This window comes from Aedes aegypti, chromosome 2 (genome assembly GCF_002204515.2).
Source record: "Aedes aegypti strain LVP_AGWG chromosome 2, AaegL5.0 Primary Assembly, whole genome shotgun sequence".
NCBI classification, from domain to species: Eukaryota; Metazoa; Arthropoda; class Insecta; order Diptera; family Culicidae; genus Aedes; species Aedes aegypti.
In genome coordinates, this window is record NC_035108.1 from 259,601,123 (window position 1) to 259,622,054 (window position 20,932).

Consider the following 20,932-nt stretch of genomic DNA (forward strand, 5'->3'; position numbering starts at 1 on the left):
GAGAACAAGCTTTTGATCTTCAAACAAATTTTTAGGCCAGCCACTTTAGGTGTCCGGCCATTTGGCCGAACGCCGTTTGGCCGAATGCCGTTTGGCCGAACGCCATTTGGCCGAATGCCATTTGGCCGAAAGGGTCATTTGGCCGAATGCCGTTTGGCCGAATCATGAACAAAAAAATAAAAATTGCTACAACGCTGATGTGTAGGATTCATAAGTGTGACCCAATAACTGATAAGCTAATTAATTAGTTGATTTTTATGATGTGACGGGACGTCATGTTTATTACTATATAAGAGCTTCAAGAGAATGATAACATCGACCCTTTTATTCAGGACGAAGTTGTGAACTCCACACTTCACGTTAAGACTCTGAGGTGATGATTGATTCGCCACTGAATTACCAATGGTGTAATAAGGTTTCAAGTGCTTTTAATGATTTCATCAGAAATTTTTCCTTCTTTTAAACATAGGCTATTCTTTCTAGTTATACTGGTTCTATTACTATCGGCAATGATTGACCTTATATTTTAATTGGGAATTTTTCCTTCTTTAAATCATCGGCAATTCTTTGTTGTTGTACTGGTGAATTAAATTATTATATGCATTGCACTTGTTTTAATTTTCATAAGAGATGTATCCTTCTTTTGTTCATAGGCTGTTCTTTCAAGAGGGAAATATTTTTCATAATTAATTTAATTAAAGCTTAAAATACGTTCTTTCAAACATATTTTTTAGCTCAAGGGTTAACTACACACTCCGAAAAAATCATACGATTTTACGTCTTTTGGATGCACATAAAAGAAGCGAGCCAAATGACGTGAATTTGTGTCTCATTTTAAATACGATGGTGTCTGATTTGGGAAATGTCAATCAAAGCGGCATCGTTTTCATGTCCTTCATCATGTAAAATTACATTTTTCTTTCAATACATCTCTCAGAACCCATTTTTACGTCATTTCATCACTTACATAATATGCCATTCAATCATAATGTGAATTACGTCCGGAGTGATTTTCATTATTTTAAAGAGTGTAGATGAGATGTCATTCTCCTCCAAGATTAAAATTACAACTTGGGAACTGAACACTGCACCGTTTCTTGAATATAGCAATAAACGACTCGGTAAACACTTACGTCAAAGAAGTACACTGTTTATCCGTTGTGAAAAGAAGAAGCCAAGACTTGTTGATGTCAGAACTAGGACATATATTACTAAGTACGATTCGAGGGATCGAAGCAAGCCGATCCAGCAGAAGGACGAATTAGTTTTAAACTGTTTCAGTTACTGTCAAAAGTTAACTACTAACGCGATGCCAAAACATCTGCTGGTAGCTATTACCACTAGCATAGCATTAAACAACTGCTTACATTTAGGATGTTCTTCTTTCAGCTCTGACAGTTTGTTCAACTAACACTAAAAAACTTCTGTATATCAATGATGATATCTCCTATTTTTATGAATAAGCTGAATAAGTTCTTTGAAATTCATAATAAATCCATGCTAACTGTAGTTCACTTTTGTTTTCAATTTCGGCCAAACGGCATTCGGCCAAATGGCGTTCGGCCAAATGACCCTTTCGGCCAAATGGCGTTCGGCCAAACGGCATTCGGCCAAATGGCATTCGGCCAAATGACCCGGAACCGCCACTTTATACTAGACCAATATAAACTAGCTGATGTAATACCAGGAAGAAAGCTCTGCAGAGCATTCCAAATAAAATTTTGAAAATTATTCTGAAGCTCCCTCTCTGGTTTAGTACTAATGGGTTACATAGAATATCCAACGTTGAAAAATTGAAGCAAATGTCGAATAAAATTATTAATAATTTTAGTCAAAAATCGTTGCAACCATTACAATTTTTCGTCATGGTCATGCTGTTTCTTCACCATTTCCATTAAATAATCGCCAAGCTTCGCAAACACACGAAGCCAACGAATAGTTTAGCAGGTCATCTTACGAGTAACATCTTCACCGGCTTCAACGGCAATTAACTTTACTCGAACCTGCTACAACACACGTGTAGTGATAAGATTTTTTTTTCCTCTGATTTCTCGCCAACACAGATACCTAAATGCAATTTGTTATATTATTTCACCTCAGCTCATTTCACATTCAGTTCCACTCGAGTAGCGCTAGTAGTTCGCCTGGCGATGCGATGTTGGGCTCAACGGAGTCTTGCTTAAGGTGAAGATCGACCTGAAATCTTCAACATCACAAATCTAGAGAACCAGACAGCTGTTCAAGCTGAAAACTTGATCGATTGGTCACCTTCTGATGGTGACCAATCGATAGAGTTTTCAGCAAGAACCGATTTCTGATTTTCAAAATTTGTGCTCTTGAAGATTTAAGCTATGGCTTCGATTCATCTTCCCCTTAAAGTGCCCGGTGTCGATGCTTCTCTCGTGACTTCATTTGCGATATTACCTGCTCTTCTCAACACAAACCGAGCAAACTGAATCAACAGGGGGCTTCACCCTCGCTTCATCATCGACCTTGAAGGCTGCGGATGAATGACGTGCACGTACGCAATGACTGGAAGTAAATTGTGAGGTCTGTAAACTCACCAAACGGCTTGAATTGCTGCAAGCTTGTTGCGATTCGCTCACCGTTTATACTTAAATGATGTTTGCTTTGCTTTACTTTATTATACTGTAATATATGATTACTGTAAACTTGGTTCCCAAAATGCTACTATATCATTATTGTATTGAACTACAATACTCTTTTAAAGTTTTCGACACATATTTGCAGTAACTTTAGTTGTGAAGTGTAGTATCTTGAAGATGCCATGCGTATGTTTGCTCCCGTATGAGGTAAGCAAGCAATAGATAACGAAGGACCAACCATGTTTGTTCAACCTCTAATTCAAGCAGTATTCGATCGCTGCATACTTGCTTGAAAATGGTGTTTTTGTAAACGATCAATCGAAAATGATGTAAATCTATGAGGTACGAGCTCAAAAGTTTCGCTGGGCCTGGTATCAGCAAGGTAATTGCTATGGGGCGCAGTTCCACTGTGTTCCAAACTGAAACACAAGCTATCATAGAATAGTTTGCCTTAAAAAAAAACTACAGAATTCCAAAGGTCACAGTCGAGCAGCTTTGAATACTCTAATAGTAGTTTACGGAACAAGTTGCAGAAAGATGATTTTTACAGCACGAGTCGTAAATTTATCCTACGAGGCTTGCCGACAAGTTACGTACAACATTTTTTGCAATTTCTTAGAATATCACTTGAGCAGGGTTGTTAACGTTAATCAACGATAAACGCCGTTAACGTTGATTGTGCTCTGGATCAACGTCAACGCCGTTGCGTTAATTTTCATGGTTGTTAGCGTCAACGTTAACGCGTTTGCGTTGAATCAACGTCAACGATCACCGCTAACCAAAGCGTTGATCTTATGTTTCGTACAGGTTCCCCGAGAATGTTTCGAAACATCAATAAACTACACGTTTCTATGCTGATACCCCGTATTCATGGAAAATTGATTAAAAAAATCAAAGTTCACAGTGCAGAGCAATTATTTGGCACTCAACAGCCAGCCTCTTTGACCGTCAGTTTTGATTGCTTGGAAGAACTATTACAAATTGCAATGATTTCCTAGCAATATTTTAACCGTCGTATGACCTCTCGCCGTTCCAGCAACCCACAACAATGAGCTGAAATCGTTACCAGAGAGTGGCTTCCTTTGCCTCCAGCCAGCACACGGCGTTTTTTTTACCCTTCCAGCAACCAAGATGTTTCCGAGTGACCGCCCCCAGAATGACACGATTTCTCATTTTCAAATACAAGTTGTCATACTACCCTAACGAAAGTTTTCATTGCAATCGGAAGTGGCAATGGTATGGACCTATGCACGGGTTCACTATTTGACGTTTTAGCGGTGCCGTGTTATTTATGTGACCATGGAAACCAGTGAATTCGGCACCGCTCAAACGTCAAATTAATGAACTCGTGCATTGGTCAATTGGAGCAGATTTTCCCACTTCCGATACTGTGCACCTTTACTGCAACATCATTTTTCCACCAAATCCAACTGAAAGAAAATCAGTCAAAATTCCATAAAACTGCACTGAGATCATGCATTTGTTTTCTTCTAAAAATCGTTTCTGAACATGGCATGTGTCAGCGTTTAAGTTGAAACCGTTGAAACTGCCCTCACTATTCGTAGTTATCTTGTACTAATGTTAGTAATGAATTGTTCACTCGTTATTATTATGTAATCTGAATCATTTTCTGCTTTTCTACATTTACTTTTTTTATTAATCTATCGGTTTTTGAATCTCCAAATCGTTAACGTTAGAAATAACGAAGTCGTTGACGTTGAATCAACGCTGTGCGTTAACGTTATCGTTAAATCGTATTTCAACGCAATCAACGTATGCTTCGTTAATCGTTACAGGTTAACGTTAACGAAATAACGAAACGGCATTAATCGTTGATTAACGTTAACAACCCTGCACTTGAGTGTATCAGAAATTATATCAGAATGCATTCACCATTATTTTACAATTTCTGAAAAATTGTTGTGTTACGATTCTTTACGCAACTCAAAACAGTTGCGTAATAAGAAAGCGTTGCGTAATGAATCATTACAGCACTGGTTTCAGTTGCGTAATGACTATTCACGCACTGCATACTTCAGTGCAGGAAAGTAGGCCGTTTCGTTACAGATTGGCGTGATGAAAAACAGCCTATTACGATAAGAAATTGCAAAAAGGCATTTTCACAATTTCTCATCGTAAGGGATGGTACACAAATTATGTCACGCTTAATTTCAACTTTTTTCAGTTTTTCAACTGTAGAAATCATCATTCCGCAACTTGTTACGTAAACTACCATTACATGTCAATCAAAGTTAGTGTGGGAATGCAATCTTTCTCTGAATCAATTGGTCAGTAGGAACGAAGTTTCATAGTACTGGGGGCCCATTGTAGTATTGAGGAGAATGAAATCGCCGACAATATATTAAGGCCGGCTTCGATCTTTGTCGGCCCTGAACCTGCGGTGTTCCTGATCGCACTCTCAGGGTGAAACTGAAAAATTGGGTAATTTTCATGGTAGAATGCAATTAGTATACCACAGATACATCCAAGCAAGCGAAACGATTCATAAAACCCAGTACCGTAATCCGGGGTATCATTGATCAGCGGGGTAACATTGATCGGAATGACTCATCTCATAAAAAGTTCGTATCATCATTTATTGATGGAACATTTCCAAATCATGAATGGTGCTTCTCTCTCTCATATTTATAAGCTAATGAAAGTGAAGATTTTTGCGAAAATTGCGTTTACCTAATGCGTAAATTTGTCCACTTTTCGAAACAATGATTTCAATGGGTAAGGATGACACTACCGAAGATTCATGTCTCACATAAGTTCTGTAAACGATATGAACAAGGAAAATGCAATTCTTACTAAAAATGGCATAGCTGAAAACGATAACGTTGTCAAAACATTTATAAGCATGGTCAATTAGGTAACATAAACGAATTATTGTGAAGAATATAGAATTCCCTTAGGAAATTGCCTACCTTTAGGCGTATTCCGTGGTTCGAGGTGTTTTTAATTTTAAAATAACTCAAAAAGTAAATGACTTGTAAGCGTTTGACCTTCATATTCAGCTTCAGGGGTCATGATTTAAGTAAGTAACACATTTTCAATATAACCGAACGTTGTTTACATAGGTGATCAATGTTACCCCATATCAGCTGAATCAAAAAATCACTTAAAACATTCATTTAAACATGCTTAAATCTTTCAAAAAAGAAAATGCAGTTTATAGTCACGAGCTATGGGTGGCAGTACTTGTAATGAAAATATAAAAAGTGGAACATTTGCATTTTCAAACGAAATATTTAAGAAATATTCAAAAAAATGATCAATGTTACCCCGGATTACGGTATATCGAAAGCCCGCGCTATTCTGAATCTTAATAAGGGAATCTTATGTTAATAAATGGTCTGATGGTCGGTAACTGCCCAAGTAGGTATCACCTTCAAAAGACAGGAAAAACCCAATACTCTGAATGTCGTTTTTATCAAGCTGCAAACGAAACTGCTGAGCAGTATCATACCTACGGTTCACTACGGTAGCCAGTATTTATAGTTCAGAAATCCAGTAGGTTCAAACAAATGGAAAGTACCAGAACCATGAGGTAGAATAAAGAATACCACTTGAGATAGGTAGACATAACAGTCCTTTCCCCCTTTAGAAACTTTCTAATAACTCTTTAAAAATACATCTATACGTTACAATCAGAGTGGAATTAAATAAGAGTGGCGTCAATGTCAAAATTGGAACAGCGGCAAACTGTCAATTCCATACAAATCCGCGTTCCAATCGAGCAGGAGACCTGTCAAAACATGACTTCACTCTTGTTTATAGGCACTTCAGCTACAATAACTCAGACAGCGAGTAATTGAAAATATATCCAGAAAATTCTTCAATTTCAGCTTCAAAGCGCAATTTTGTTTACAACATACAATCAAATCATTGGATTCATACCGTTCAACCATACATTTGACAACTTCGTCAATACTAAAGAACAATTTCATTCATCTCAATACAGCAATCACTTCACAACTATTTAAAACTTAGAAATCCAGTAGGTACGAACAAGTAGAAAGTACCAGAACCATAAAATAGAATAAAGAATACCGCTTGAGATATGTAGACATAACACTTGTATGAAGTTGACCACAAAACAACTGAAAAAGGCACAAATTCAGGGTGAAAGGTGAATTATTAATCACTTTTTGGGGTATGCACAGGATGAAATCGATCGATCAAGTGAGCATTGTTTCATCGGAAATGCATCATTTCAAGGCTCTAATTTCTAAATGAGTCCGATTACGGCCCGATTTTCCCAATGTGCAATGTCAGGTATTTAGTGCCGTAGCATGCGTTTGACAAGGGGCGCCAAAATTGTTGTTAGAAACAAATCTAAAGGAGGTGCCTTACAGATCAAAAGAATCATAAACACAACATTGCAAAATTGAAGAAATTTAAGGTTTATTTTTAAGAGTGTATGCTACAAGCATTTCAAAAAATGCAGAATTCATAAGTTGATAAGTCATGTGAAGAGTTTTTGGATTTATCAATATACAGTCGATATCCAAGGGACCATCGAGATAGGGAGAGATCGAGACATAGAACAATTTTTTAATGAATACTAGATTATAAATCACTTCGCTACCAGGAAAATTGAAAACAAAAAGACGTAATTTCGTCTTTGCAAATTGTTTTGAAACCCTAAAAACTAGTCTAGTAACCTTTGATAATGGGCATATCGACACACGGAAAGAAAATCGGGAATGAAAATCACATCGAGATACGGAGATATCGAGATAAGGAGGATATCGAGATATGAAGAGTGAAAATGTATGCAGAATGAAGGGACCAAAAAAATCATCGACATAGGGAAAGATAACGAGATGTAGAACATCGAGATCGAACATCGTTAAACATTTCCTGAAACTTACTTTATCTATTTTTTAATTTCTAAATGTAAGCAGTTAGACAACAAGCACTCTTCTTTAAAACACTATTAGCCGTCAAAATCGTTTACACATAAATCTGATTTGTGGTAATCGATTTGAGATTCGCAATAAGAATGAATTACGATGTTTTATCAATTAGATTAATTGTATGAAGTATTACAATGAATTTTTTTTTCAAATTTGAGAAAGTCACGTGAAACACAGTTTTATTTTATCATTGGCTGGGTTTCAATAAAACTCCTAAAAATATGTTCAAAAAATCTTTAGTACAAATCTCATGCAAGACCCGAATTCTTGGAAGAAATTTTATCGTAAATTGGTCACAGTTGTTATGAAATATTTAACATAAATCATACATTATTCTACACAAGATTCTCAAACAAATATTTTAACAGGATGCTCGGTAGGATTCAACAGATTTATAGAGTGGATCCCGCACAATACAGGACATAGGTTAACGCATGTATTTCTCGCAGTCATTTCTCTTAGCAATAAGAGGCCTTGCAGGTTTCTTCTTCCATTTGGCTTAAAGATTTGCTTTTGTGCAAAGATGTTTTTGCAAATACTTTTGACGACAAATAAATAAAATCAATAAAATCATACGAAATCATCGATTTATTCTTACGAAAACTAAGAACTAACTGACAAACATTTTTCTTAACGAAAGTTATGAAATAAGAAGGGATGATTTTGAACTCCTAAACCGCAATTAACTCAAAATGACTAACCAATTTCTTTTTGTTTCTGCCCAAAAATGTTCTCAAATAATACTACTTTTTGATAAATCTTTTCAGCTACTTTGATAAATAGACTTGGATTTATTTTGGCGATATTATTTAAAAAAGAGAATAGTTACATGCAAATTTTTGGAGCCTAGTATGATAAATAAGTTTATTCTGAGAATTTTATACAACTGCTGATTACTACAAAGAAAAAAAATAGATACAGTTGAAAAAATATGCAGAAATGAATGCAATAACGTTTAGCAGACTCCTTCTGGAATACTTGAATCCTTTTCTGAGTCTCTATCATACACTCATTTTTTGCTCAACAAATTTCACTAAAATTTAAAACTAGTTGTTTAATGTTTCAAGTAGTTTCCAGCAGGGTTGTTTTTCGCCACATAAAAACACATATAATTTTTGGAATTTTGTCTGAAACTCTTTTTGATAACATGATTATCAGACGGTTCTTTTAAACGAGAAATGTCAGTTTTTTGCGAACATTTTAATGTATTTAAAATTTTAGTAACTTTTGATATTTAGCATGATACTTTTTCAGGCTCTACTTATGAATCGTCTTCATATTGAAGTCGCTTCAGAATTTCAAAAAGAAAACTCTAGGAATTTTTATGATATGGTTAAGGTAAACTTGTTTCATTGAAAGAAAATAGAAGATGAGTTTTCACTTTGACTAGGGGCGCACAAATAGAGATTCATCAAAGGCACGAACACGAAAAAAACTGTGGGCTGAGCTATTTACGTGTGTTATATTTTCGCGTCCACCATGTTTCCGTGGGGAACCCAGACCCCCAGCAAATGCCGCGGGCCCACGAAAAGTGAACAAATTTAAACACAATTCACCAAATGATTTTTAAGTAAATAGTTTTAAATTCATTGTGAATTTGTTTATCGGCATATCGGTCCATTTTGCTCGAAGTAAGAGGGAGCATGGAGAAGAAAGCAATGAATACTAGATGGATAGGTACCGTAAGGGAACGGCGAGAGAAATTGGATTAGATGTTGAAGAGGGCATACCATATTAAACAGTATTACTTGAAACGTCACTTCCTTGTGGCTAACGTCCCCTATGGGAACGGCTTGGGTGTGTTTTGAGAATGACACTACCAAGACAGCCGGCGTTTCAAGTAATACTGTTTAATATGGTATGCCCTCTTCAACATCTAATCCAATTTCTCTCGCCGTTCCCTTACGGTACCTATCCATCTAGTATTCATTGCTTTCTTCTCCATGCTCCCTCTTACTTCGAGCAAAATGGACCGATATGCCGATAAACAAATTCACAATAAAATTATCACAGTCGATATCTTTGTATGTTTTAAATTCAAAATCCAAATCCGATACTCTTTCCAACGGAGATATTAAGGTACCACGGGGCAAGTGGGAGCGAAAAAAACGATAGTTCAAACAATTTGTTTAATAAAATTTTCAAATGACAATATTTTTCAAATCCAATAACACAATCACGTTTTGGCAACATATTTGCTGGTGCGTGCATGAAACTAATCGAATAATATCGAAATTGTGAAAACCTTGGAAGAAAGTTTTAGAATGTGCCAATGGACGCGGTTACCTCGCTAAGCGGGGCAAGTGGGACACATCCAGTTTCATGCGTCAATCCACATCAGTAAGTCAACCATTACAATAATAGGATTGATAAGTCATAGATTTTTAACACAGACAAACAGACGTCACACTCTCATCATTGTCCATCGACGGTCGATTCAAAAATATGGTAGGTGGCCAATCCGCCACCCGCAGCGCTCGCATCGTTTTTGTTCGCGTTTGACGTTTGCACACTACCGCCATCTGTTGGCCCGTCGGCCAAATACAACAATTTTAGCATTGGGCGCACATGTCCTCGTGACTATGATTTTGATCGAGATTTGTTCTAAGCGTTACGTCTGTTTGTCTGTGTTTTTAATTTTAAGTACATATTTGATGTACATAAGGGATCAACCATAAAATACGTTACGTTTTAAGAAGAAACCCTTTATTTAATATTATTAAATATGTCACCTCACATTTAATATTAACTGAAAATTCTTCAATGAAAGCGTAAAGAGGAATTAAATATGTTCCAAATATATCATTTATAAGTTGTTAATTAAAATGTAGCACATAAACAATCAATAATTGACAAAATTATAAATATGTTTTGTTATTATTTATATGCATGGCAGAAAACCACCTTATGGGATGGATTTGTTTTCCATCACTACTTAATTTGGTAGAAATAACAAATAAAGTTCAAATAACATAGAAAAGTAACCGTTCTCATGATGCATTTCAAATTTCAGCTGTGTGTTTGTTCAATTTTGAAGTCTTATTTCAAAACTAAAAAAAAATAAAAAAAATAAAAAATAATAACGCTTTTCTTCTCCCTCTTATGCAATTACGTAATTTGAGGTTGATCTATTTTGATAATAATCATTTGATTGAATGTTTTAGTGCTACTCTCTAGCAAAATGTATGAAACGTGTACGAAAAGTTTTGATTCTGGATTTTGTGTTGATAGGTCCCACTTACCCCAGGTACAAATATATTTTGGGGAAAGATAGACCATCGAAAATTTCATATGAAATGAAAACAAAATACTGGTTTATCATTAGCAGCTTGTAATAATACAAAAAATTATAGCTTACTGATGGAAATTCGATTTAAAACACATTTATTTTTTCGAGTCAATGCAAGACGTGAAACGTGTCAGAATTTGTCATGCAAGTTGAAAATGGCGCTGAACTGACAACTGTTACATGAACCACATGGGAATAAAAATAACAATATGTTTAGTACTAAATACATTCCTTGTCATTGTATCTTCAACTTTCTAGAAAAACGTTTCCTAGTTGAGCTATGACGAAACGCCCCACTTACCCCGGATTCTCACTTGCCCCGGGGTACCTTTTTCCTGGTTTATTCCAGTTTTCACTTAACGAACACGACTACGGTGCAAACGCGACGGACTTACTTTAATTACGGTGCGATAGCCATCCTGGTATTCACCAAGTGGGTCGCATTGGAGTCTTCAACGTAGTGGTCGATAGCCAAGATTGGATAACATCCAATTGGGTCGAGCTAAATCAAAAGAATCCTTTATTGTCTGAAAGTTCTAGGGTTTTTATACCCTGTCAAATACAATACAATGCATGTGTCTGAAAGAGTGGTATAGATATGTAAAGGAGACGACTGGAGTGACAAATAGCCAAAATTGCCTATCCTTGCATTATCGATTCTTTTGGGTTATTTGCTTCAAGTGCCCATGGCTTTGTAATTTGAATCCTCCGCGCTGCGGGCTATCGGCCCTCGCGCCACACAAGTAGAGGTAGAGAGAGAGTCGATAGAACGGTGCGCCTTGGTGGTTAATGACTTCCAGATGTGTTGTTTACAATTGCATAACTATGCGTTTTTGCGCACGGTCGTTGCTTTGTTATTGGTGAGTAAATTTTATTACAGTTTGACTTTGCATATATGACATTTGTGTATTAGGGTATGCTACACCATCCCCCTTTGGGAGAATAATGTAATGTAATGAAATTATTCTAAAAGAAATGTCTCTCCAGTTGACTCTTACAAATGATTATATATATATATATATATTTTTTTTTTTTACAATGTTGGTACTTAATTCTACTATAGTTCTAACCGAATTTTTCACTCCGTAGCTTTGAAGCTCGGAACATTCACCTACCTCATCTATTTACTTATTTTTTTATTTTTACTATTTTTTGTTAGAGGTTAGGCTCGGTGGAACTCTTACTTAAAATTAAGCTCTTCTTAATTATGCTCTTATTAGTCTGTTTTTGTGTACTGTTAAAGATTTTCCAGAATTGACATGTTTTATTTCACAGTTTGGCTCGCTAATTGATATTACTTGATAAGGTCCAATATAAAACGAATCTAATTTTCTTCTATTTTCGTTTTTCAGATATACTGTATCATTGATTGAAATCGGTAGTGGATTAATATTGTTGTCAAATTGTTTTTTTCTTTGGTGTTTTTGTATAATTAATTTCTCCTTTGCTATTGCTTGTGATTTACGTAATTTATATGTTAATTCGTTCTTATATAAATCAAAATTGTATATTGGTTCATTACTGGTTTGTATAATATCCTGTGGAAGGTTTGCCTTTTTTCCGAAAATTAACTCAAACGGTGTGAAACCATGTTCGGTGTGGGGTATTGTATTGTACGCGAATTCGTAAAATTTAATCCAGTCATCCCAATCAGTTTGATGTTCATTAGTAAACGATCGCAGGTATTCGTTCAAACACCTGTGATTCCTTTCTAATGATCCAATTGATTGAGGGTGATATGGGGTTGAGAATGTTTGCTTGATTTCAAGAATTTTGCTGATCTGTTCTATTACTTCGTTATTATACTCGGTACCTTGATCAGAACGCATTTCAGTAAAGTGTCCATATGTTAATATGAATTCTTGAACTATACCTCTTGCTATTGTATTTGCCTCTTTATTTTGAATTGGAATAATTTTGATATATTTTGTTAAGTCGCACTGTATAGTAATACAGTAACGATTGTTATTTGGTGTTCTAGGTAGTGGACCTACCGTATCGATGGAAATTACTTCGAATGCTTTGGACGGTGTTGTTGTTATCACCATTGGTTGTATAGTGTGCTTCAATATTTTATTTCTTTTGCACAATTCGCAGGCCTTGACGAATTGAACAATAGAATTTTTCATATTATGCCATTTGTATTTTCCACGGAGTCTGAGGTACAGACGATGCTGTCCTACGTGACCTCCAATAGGGGTATTATGATGATTAGTTAGAATATTCCTAATATCATCTATGTTGTTTATGAAGATTGGTTCTTTAAAAATAATTATTTGTAAATCCTTTAATGTTTTATTTACCATTAGTTTGAATAAATTGATTGGTACCATTTTAAATATGTAGTCATCTGCAGACATTGCTATTTTCCTCGTTTTGAATCCCTTTGTATTTTTTTCAATTTTTGGAAGAGCATGCACTAATGCGTGACTTCCATTTCTGACATCTTCGTGCACTTGTGCGTGAAGTGTTTTGTTATCTTTCTTCAATATTTTAAATTTGATTGCATTGTTTTCTATTTCTGTCGACAGTTTCATTAATTTTCTTGCTTCATAGGGATTTTCAATTTCATAGCACAAGAGGTGATCAATCTCTGTGTTTTCATTTATATTTTTCTTATTATTGCTAATGATATTTTTCTTTGTCATAGATCTAGTATTTACAACTAGTACATCTACTGCTTTTAACATATCTGATGTAGTAACTATACGTGATAATGCGTCAGCTGCTACATTTTCCTTACCCTTAATATATACAACATCAAAATCAAATTCTTCTAATTCAATTCTGATTCTTGTCAGCTTTGAGGTAGGATTTTTCATCCCAAAAAGGTAGACAAGTGGTCTATGATCGGTTCTGATGGTGAATCGTTTACCATACAGGTACGGTTTAAAATAATTTATCGCCCAATGTATGGCTAACAATTCTTTAAGTATGGTCGGTTTATTTTTCTCTGCTTGTGTAAAGGTTTTACTAGCGAAAGCTATTGGTTGGTCTCCTGCTTCTGTAGCCTGTGACAAGACAGCTCCGCAACCTATATCGGATGCGTCTGTCGTTAATGTAAATTCTTTAGAGAAATCGGGATACTGTAATATCCTAGGAGACATTAAATTATGACGTAAAAGATTAAATGCATGTTGGCATTCCGAAGTCCAATTAAATTTAGTATTCTTTTTAAGAAGTTGATTCAAAGGATATGCGATTTGTGAAAAATTTTCGACGAATTTGCGATAGTAGTTGCAGAAAGCAACGAATCTTCGCACATCGTCGGCATTTTTAGGAATAGGGTAATTCTTGATTGTTTCATATTTTGATTCATCAGGTATTATTCCTTTATCCGTTAACTTATGGCCCAAATATGTAACCTCCGTTCTGAAAAATTTACATTTCGAAATGTTTAATTTTAATTCGTATTTTCTCAATCGTTCGAAAACTGATCTTAAATTTTGCAAATGGTGATTCAAAGAACATCCAATTACCACAATATCATCTATATAGACAAATGCACGCTCTGGGGTTAACCCAGCCATAGCGATGGTCATCATTCTTTGAAAACTATTCGGGCTAATGTTTAATCCAAATGGTAGTCGTTTAAATTGATAATGACCAGAATTTGTCGAAAATGCTGTAAACTTTCTTGAATTTTCTTCTAAGGGGATTTGATGGAAACCAGACATCAAATCCAAAGTGCTGAAATATCTAGCTCTACCAAGCTGATCTAAAATGCTATCAATTCTTGGTAAAGGGAATTTATCTGGTAGAACTCTTTTGTTTAGTTGACGAAAGTCTACTACCAAACGCCATTTTTTATCATTGTTTTCTGATTTCTTCGGTACTAGTAGTATTGGCGAGTTATAAGATGACACAGAAGGTTCAATAATGTCCTCTTGTAGCATCTTTTGAACTTGCCTTTCCATTTCTTCTCCTTGCGAATAAATTGTTTTATAATTTGGAATGTACACAGGAACATTGTCGTTTAAGTTAATGTTCTGTTTGTAAAAATTGTTGAATGTTAAAATTTCATCGGGCAGACAAAAAGTGTCTTCATATTCAGTTATTAATTTTTCAAAATCATTTCTCGCGTAAGTGGGAATTTCATGCATATTGACTTCTGACAAGATTTTTGCTCGTCGTTCTGATTGAGTTTTGTTAGCCTTCTTGGGTTTACAGACATGAAAATTTTTAAGCGGTTGCATTTTTGGTTTGAAAGTTGCATATGCGATATAAGCTACGTCATTTGTAGTATTAATAAATTTGAATATGGGTTCTTTGGCTGATATTATTGTATTGCCACAAAATATTCCAGGTTGAATTTCTTGTGAATATACAACCATATCTTCTTGTAACTGCATTCCTGGTATATATCGAGTAACTTCATGACGAGATGGTAGAAACAACATTTTCTGAAAATTATCTTCTATTGGTATTGAAATCTGTACTTGGTCTATCGTAAAGGATAACAACCATGGTTCATAGTCAATTTTGCAATGATATTTAGTTAAAAAATCTCTTCCAATGATTCCATCTGTTGGAATTGGAAAATCATTTTCTACTATATGGAATTTCTGTTCTACTGATACGTTTTCAATAGATATTTTAGCAAAAGTGCTACCTAGTGACGAAATTCCGTTATGACCAATTCCTGAAATAATACATTTTTCGTTTGGATAGTAAATTTGAGTAGATTTCACCTTATTTGCCTTTATAATAGATATATCAGCACCAGTATCTATTATGAAGGTACATCGAGTGTCTGATAAATCTAAAGATAAATTTACGTAATTAGAGACGGCTGCATTTATAGTGCCTACCGTCCAAACGGTGTGCCTAAAAAATGTTGGTTTGGCATTTGTGTTTGATTATTTTGCAAATTTTGATTTGGCATAATTGATTGTTGAGTATTTTGTTGCATTTGTTGAGCTAGAGGTTGTTGCTGAACCGATTGGTTCATCATTTGTGGATTAGGTTGCATAAGGTAAATCGATGGTCGTCCTCTATGGTTCCATTGACCCCGATAGTTCCCTTGCCCTCTCGTATTTTGGAAACGCGGTTGGTAATGTTGTGGATGATTGAAATTATTATTTCGCCAATTGCCTCCATATCTGTTGTAAGAATTATAGTTTCCTCGTCCGTAGTTAAGATTACTACCTCGTCCACGGCCTCGGTATTGGTTCCTGTTAGCCATAAACATTTGTGCTTGAATACCGTTTGAAGATTTAGCTCTATCTTCCGAATGAGATCCCTGAACCTTTTGTGTTGCATCATTCTCATATAATTTTTGAATCGCATCGTTTATTTTAGTAAACGTTCCTGCGCGTAATATTGTTTTTGTTTCCGAATTTTTCGTACCGGCAATTAGTGCGTCAACACCACTTTTGGTGGCCATTTGGGTTGCCACATCTGCTGGAATTCTATTCCTAATGTAGATAGTCTTCAACTCTTGGGTGAGCTTTTCTACTTCTGTACAGAAAGCCTCTGCGGAAGTTGATTGCCTTGTACTTTTTAGCTTTGCTAAAACGTTATCAGCTGTGGTTTTCGGCGATCAGTTTGCCTTTAATGCGTCGATCAATTGATCGAGAGTCGCATTTTCTGGAATTGCTTGCCTAGCAGCTACTGTTAGTCGGGTTTTTATAAATCGAAGTGCGGTGGCTTTAGCAGCATTTTTAACATCCTGTGATGCGGCTGCGTTATCGTTATCAACGAGGTCTGCGAAAAGTGCAACCGAATCCAGGAATGTATCTAAATTTGTTGGGTTACCATCATACACATGAATAAGTGTGGCACCAGTTTTAATATCTACTTTTGCCATCTTCGGACTAATTTTACTTTTTAATTTGTTGATAAAAAGAATTGCATAACCTAATGAGAATATGCTGATTTCATGTATTGCAGCGAATTCAAGCTTGGTTGATATTAAAATATGTATGTCACTGTAAACTTGTCGAGCTCCCTTAGTTAAAAATAATAATTCTGACTCCTCTATCACCGTTTCAATTTTAGCTAAGGCATCTGTAATTCGCCCGTAATTTAATTTTGCATGGTTCAATTTTTGTTTTAATGTAAATTGCCTATATTTTCTATTGGGCGCTTTATTTAAATTCCTCAGGATATTATTCAAACTTTTCATGCCCTCATCAATAATAAATCTATTTTCAGTTATGTTCATACCTTTGTATTATGTTACTTGATTGGTACATCTGGCAGCGACATGTTATTTAACTGCATCAGTCGTCGTATCAGTCGGCATGGAGCGGCACACAAAACTACTTCATCAGGGTTCGTCTCGTTGGTAATCCTCACGCACTGGCACTCAATTTCACTGCTTCGGGTAATTCGTGTTGTCTCGTGAATATTTGCACTTAACGCCCGGTGTGTAGAATAAAACAAACGTGGGCGGTCGCAATTATGGTCACAGCTTCTATCTAACACGATCACTGGTGGTCAGAAAGCCACTCCAATTATTTGACCTCCCATACGTTGGTGTAAAGCTTCGTGGTGGGACATAACTCCCATCCTTGTAAAAATGAGTAAATTACCCATCACAGTCGGCACCAGCTTTGCAGCTATTTGTAACAAGTTTGTTCTTCTTACTGTGATTAGTTGTGACAATGCACTAAAACTTGATGCCTCTTTGTTCACTTTCACTATTATTTGTTCGTTATTACAGATCACTAATTGTAACAGTCCTTGATCTGATAAGATTTGCAATAGTTTCTTAATGTTAGCATTCACTGCAAATTCAACTTCCATGCACCTTTCCCTGGCAATATCCAATTGCTCAAGCACTGATTTTAGCAAATTAAGAGTTGCCATTTTGTAGGTTTTAGTTCACACTTTTTCATTGCAGTTCTCCTTGCATGAATGGCACAGGTACACTGATCAGATTTGTTGTGTTTTTTCCACTGGCTTTTCTGCTTTTTAAATTTTCTATCACTCACGCTTCTGCCAAATTGGGTCCTAAAGCCCTGTCCCAACTTTAGTGCCAAACGCTTAAGTTTAGGCCAAAAACACATGTTTACTCAATTTTCTAATGTTTTCCGTTGGTTTAAGTTGAGGGTCCGCATTATGCACTACGTCTGACTTCGAACTTGTTTTACCCATCTTCAACTATTGGGTTTCACTATATGCACTTATCACTAAGTTTATTCATCAGGTTCGATCGGAACGGTCGCCATTTCCTGGTTTATTCCAGTTTTCACTTAACGAACACGACTACGGTGCAAACGCGACGGACTTACTTTAATTACGGTGCGATAGCCATCCTGGTATTCACCAAGTGGGTCGCATTGGAGTCTTCAACGTAGTGGTCGATAGCCAAGATTGGATAACATCCAATTGGGTCGAGCTAAATCAAAAGAATCCTTTATTGTCTGAAAGTTCTAGGGTTTTTATACCCTGTCAAATACAATACAATGCATGTGTCTGAAAGAGTGGTATAGATATGTAAAGGAGACGACTGGAGTGACAAATAGCCAAAATTGCCTATCCTTGCATTATCGATTCTTTTGGGTTATTTGCTTCAAGTGCCCATGGCTTTGTAATTTGAATCCTCCGCGCTGCGGGCTATCGGCCCTCGCGCCACACAAGTAGAGGTAGAGAGAGAGTCGATAGAACGGTGCGCCTTGGTGGTTAATGACTTCCAGATGTGTTGTTTACAATTGCATAACTATGCGTTTTTGCGCACGGTCGTTGCTTTGTTATTGGTGAGTAAATTTTATTACAGTTTGACTTTGCATATATGACATTTGTGTATTAGGGTATGCTACACCTTATGACATTAGATTATTTTATAATAAGGTAGTAGTAAACTTCATATGGTTTCTATCTGATTTTTTTTTTATTTTAATGACAATCCTCCTAAGCGCCAATGAAAAACATAAAAGTTATAACGAAAATTTTAAAACTATTCTGGGGTTGGAATAGCAAGCAAACTGTTACCGCTTTTTGGAATGACAATGTTACAATTTCAGTGCACTTTGTCCGGGAATAATCTTAAAAAAACGATTATTCAACCATTTTTTGATTTTACTATCAGGATACTGAAACTACTATACTTTCAACCACATCTGAAATTCTACCGAAAATTCGATATTTCAATATTCTACTGTACTGTTTTCCAATTGTGTGCAAGATTTTTATAATTCTGTTTTTTTGTATCAATATTTTCATGTTCTGTTTTAACATTACATTTTACTGATAGCTTGCAATTGACCCAAATCCACATAATTTGTTTACTAAGCTCCATTATTTTGACCAAAATCTGCACAAATCAAATACAATTATTTTATTTCTCCTTAATCCCTAAATTACAAACCCAAGTGGATAGATTAACGAGGTAATTTACTATGATTTTTGCAAGATTTCCTCCCTTGGGCTATTTATAGAGACTATAACATTATCTGCAAGTTGTCCATGGTTCTTCCAAACTGTTGTAAAAAAGATGTTGTAAAAATTTGTAAAAATCTGCAACATAAAAGTGATAAAGTGAAGGACTAAGGCATAAGCCTTGGAAATGGCTCAGATAGCTAATTCATGAAGTTGTCAGTTGACCCAGAGTGAAGCTCATGTGCTTTTCTGAAAACAATTGCTCCTTTTCTGCAAAGGCTAGTTGAATATTTGATGAAGGCAACTTGAGTAATATTACAATTTTCTGGAGTTTTCGAATAGTATATTATAATAATGCTAAACTTTCCTATGTTTAGCGTTTCCGGTACATTCTGGCATCCGGAACCAGATGTTCAATGGTTAAAATCGTTATAGTAGATTAAAACATAAGTTTTTAAGATTTGATGAAATAAATGTAAAAATTTCAAAAACCAAAAAAAAATGATGATTTGAATATTTGTGTGGTGAACGAATGAAACTGTCTGTACACTGCCCCTCTCTGCATTCAATAGGATCTAGATTATACATGGGCCAATTATTCGAATAGGGCAGTACAGGGATTAAAATATTTTTTTGGGGTGCTAAATGCTGATACACATTTAGAGATGATATGATAAAATTACCAAGTATTTATTTATTTTCGTCCATGATTTGTACAACAAATATCGGTAAAAGATAGCTACCTATACTGATTCACCTTGTTCAAAAAATAGCGCCACCATTCAGCGAGAGATATATAATTTCCAACAAACTGGCATTTGCAGGGGAAAAAAGGTTTCCTACAAAGCAAGTCACCAAGCAAGCATGCCATTCAAACACCGTCACTTTACCCAAGCCATGAGATAAGATAAAAACTAGCCAACTGATATCAGATAACAACGATGGTTACATCCTGATGAAGGTACTGCCTCGTGATTTCATTTCGCGGATTCCACCGCATATTGAAAGCGAGGCGGCTGATCATTTTTGAATTTCAAATCAGTTTAACTTTATTGTTCCTTATTTATTATATCATCATCAGTGCTTCAGAATGTTCCGCAAATGATGTCAACAACGCCGGGCGGAGTAAATTTCGACGAATTATCATCCTGATGTTAATAAGTTGTACAGAAAACAACGGAGCCCCACCAAGATACGACTCATGAGTGCAATTTAGACATCACAACCAGTGGTAGTGAAGCCAGAGAAAAAAAAACCTTAACGGAGACACCCATTGGCGGTGGTTTCATAACGAAGTGCGGTAGTGAGCAACGAGAAGAAAAAAAGTGCAAACTAGTGACCTCAAGTCCTGGAAAGGTGGTGAAACCATTAGAAATAAGTGTCTGACGAAGGAGAAGATGTCTTACGGCGCCGGATATGGCACAACTGGCCGGACAGCCAGTACCAGTTCGATCTACGACTATCCGGAACACCTGAATCCGTTCTACGAAGACGAGAACCACAAACGGTTGCGATTCTGGCACTTTGGCAATCACCGTTCCGATAAGCCCAGATCAGAACGTCGAGGCAGTTTGGTCAGCATACGAGATGGCCTTAGAGATATGTGGTAAGTGCACTTGAGGGATGAACACTACAACATATAGAGGAAGCTCGCTAATTGGGTTATTTATTGTGGACTTTAGTTATAAGCAAACATATTCATGGCACGTTTCGTTGCCGGCTCCATGTTAAGTGAGTCGAATTACCGAGGAACGTGTCTGTTTGGGAGCGGCCGCGCAAGAAGCTCA

At 36.0% G+C, this 20,932-nt stretch overlaps 1 protein-coding gene across 2 annotated transcripts in view; it reads left to right on the plus strand.

The window, feature by feature from the left end:
- LOC5565682 overlaps positions 1 to 20,932 on the plus strand; it is a 90,456-nt gene that overhangs the window by 21,021 nt on the left and 48,503 nt on the right. For both annotated transcript variants that reach the window (XM_021844879.1, XM_021844880.1), the window contains exon 2: positions 20,227 to 20,751. In XM_021844879.1, coding sequence (XP_021700571.1) covers positions 20,543 to 20,751 — 209 coding nt within the window. In that variant the 5' untranslated portion in view covers positions 20,227 to 20,542. The remainder of the gene's footprint in view (positions 1 to 20,226; positions 20,752 to 20,932) is intronic.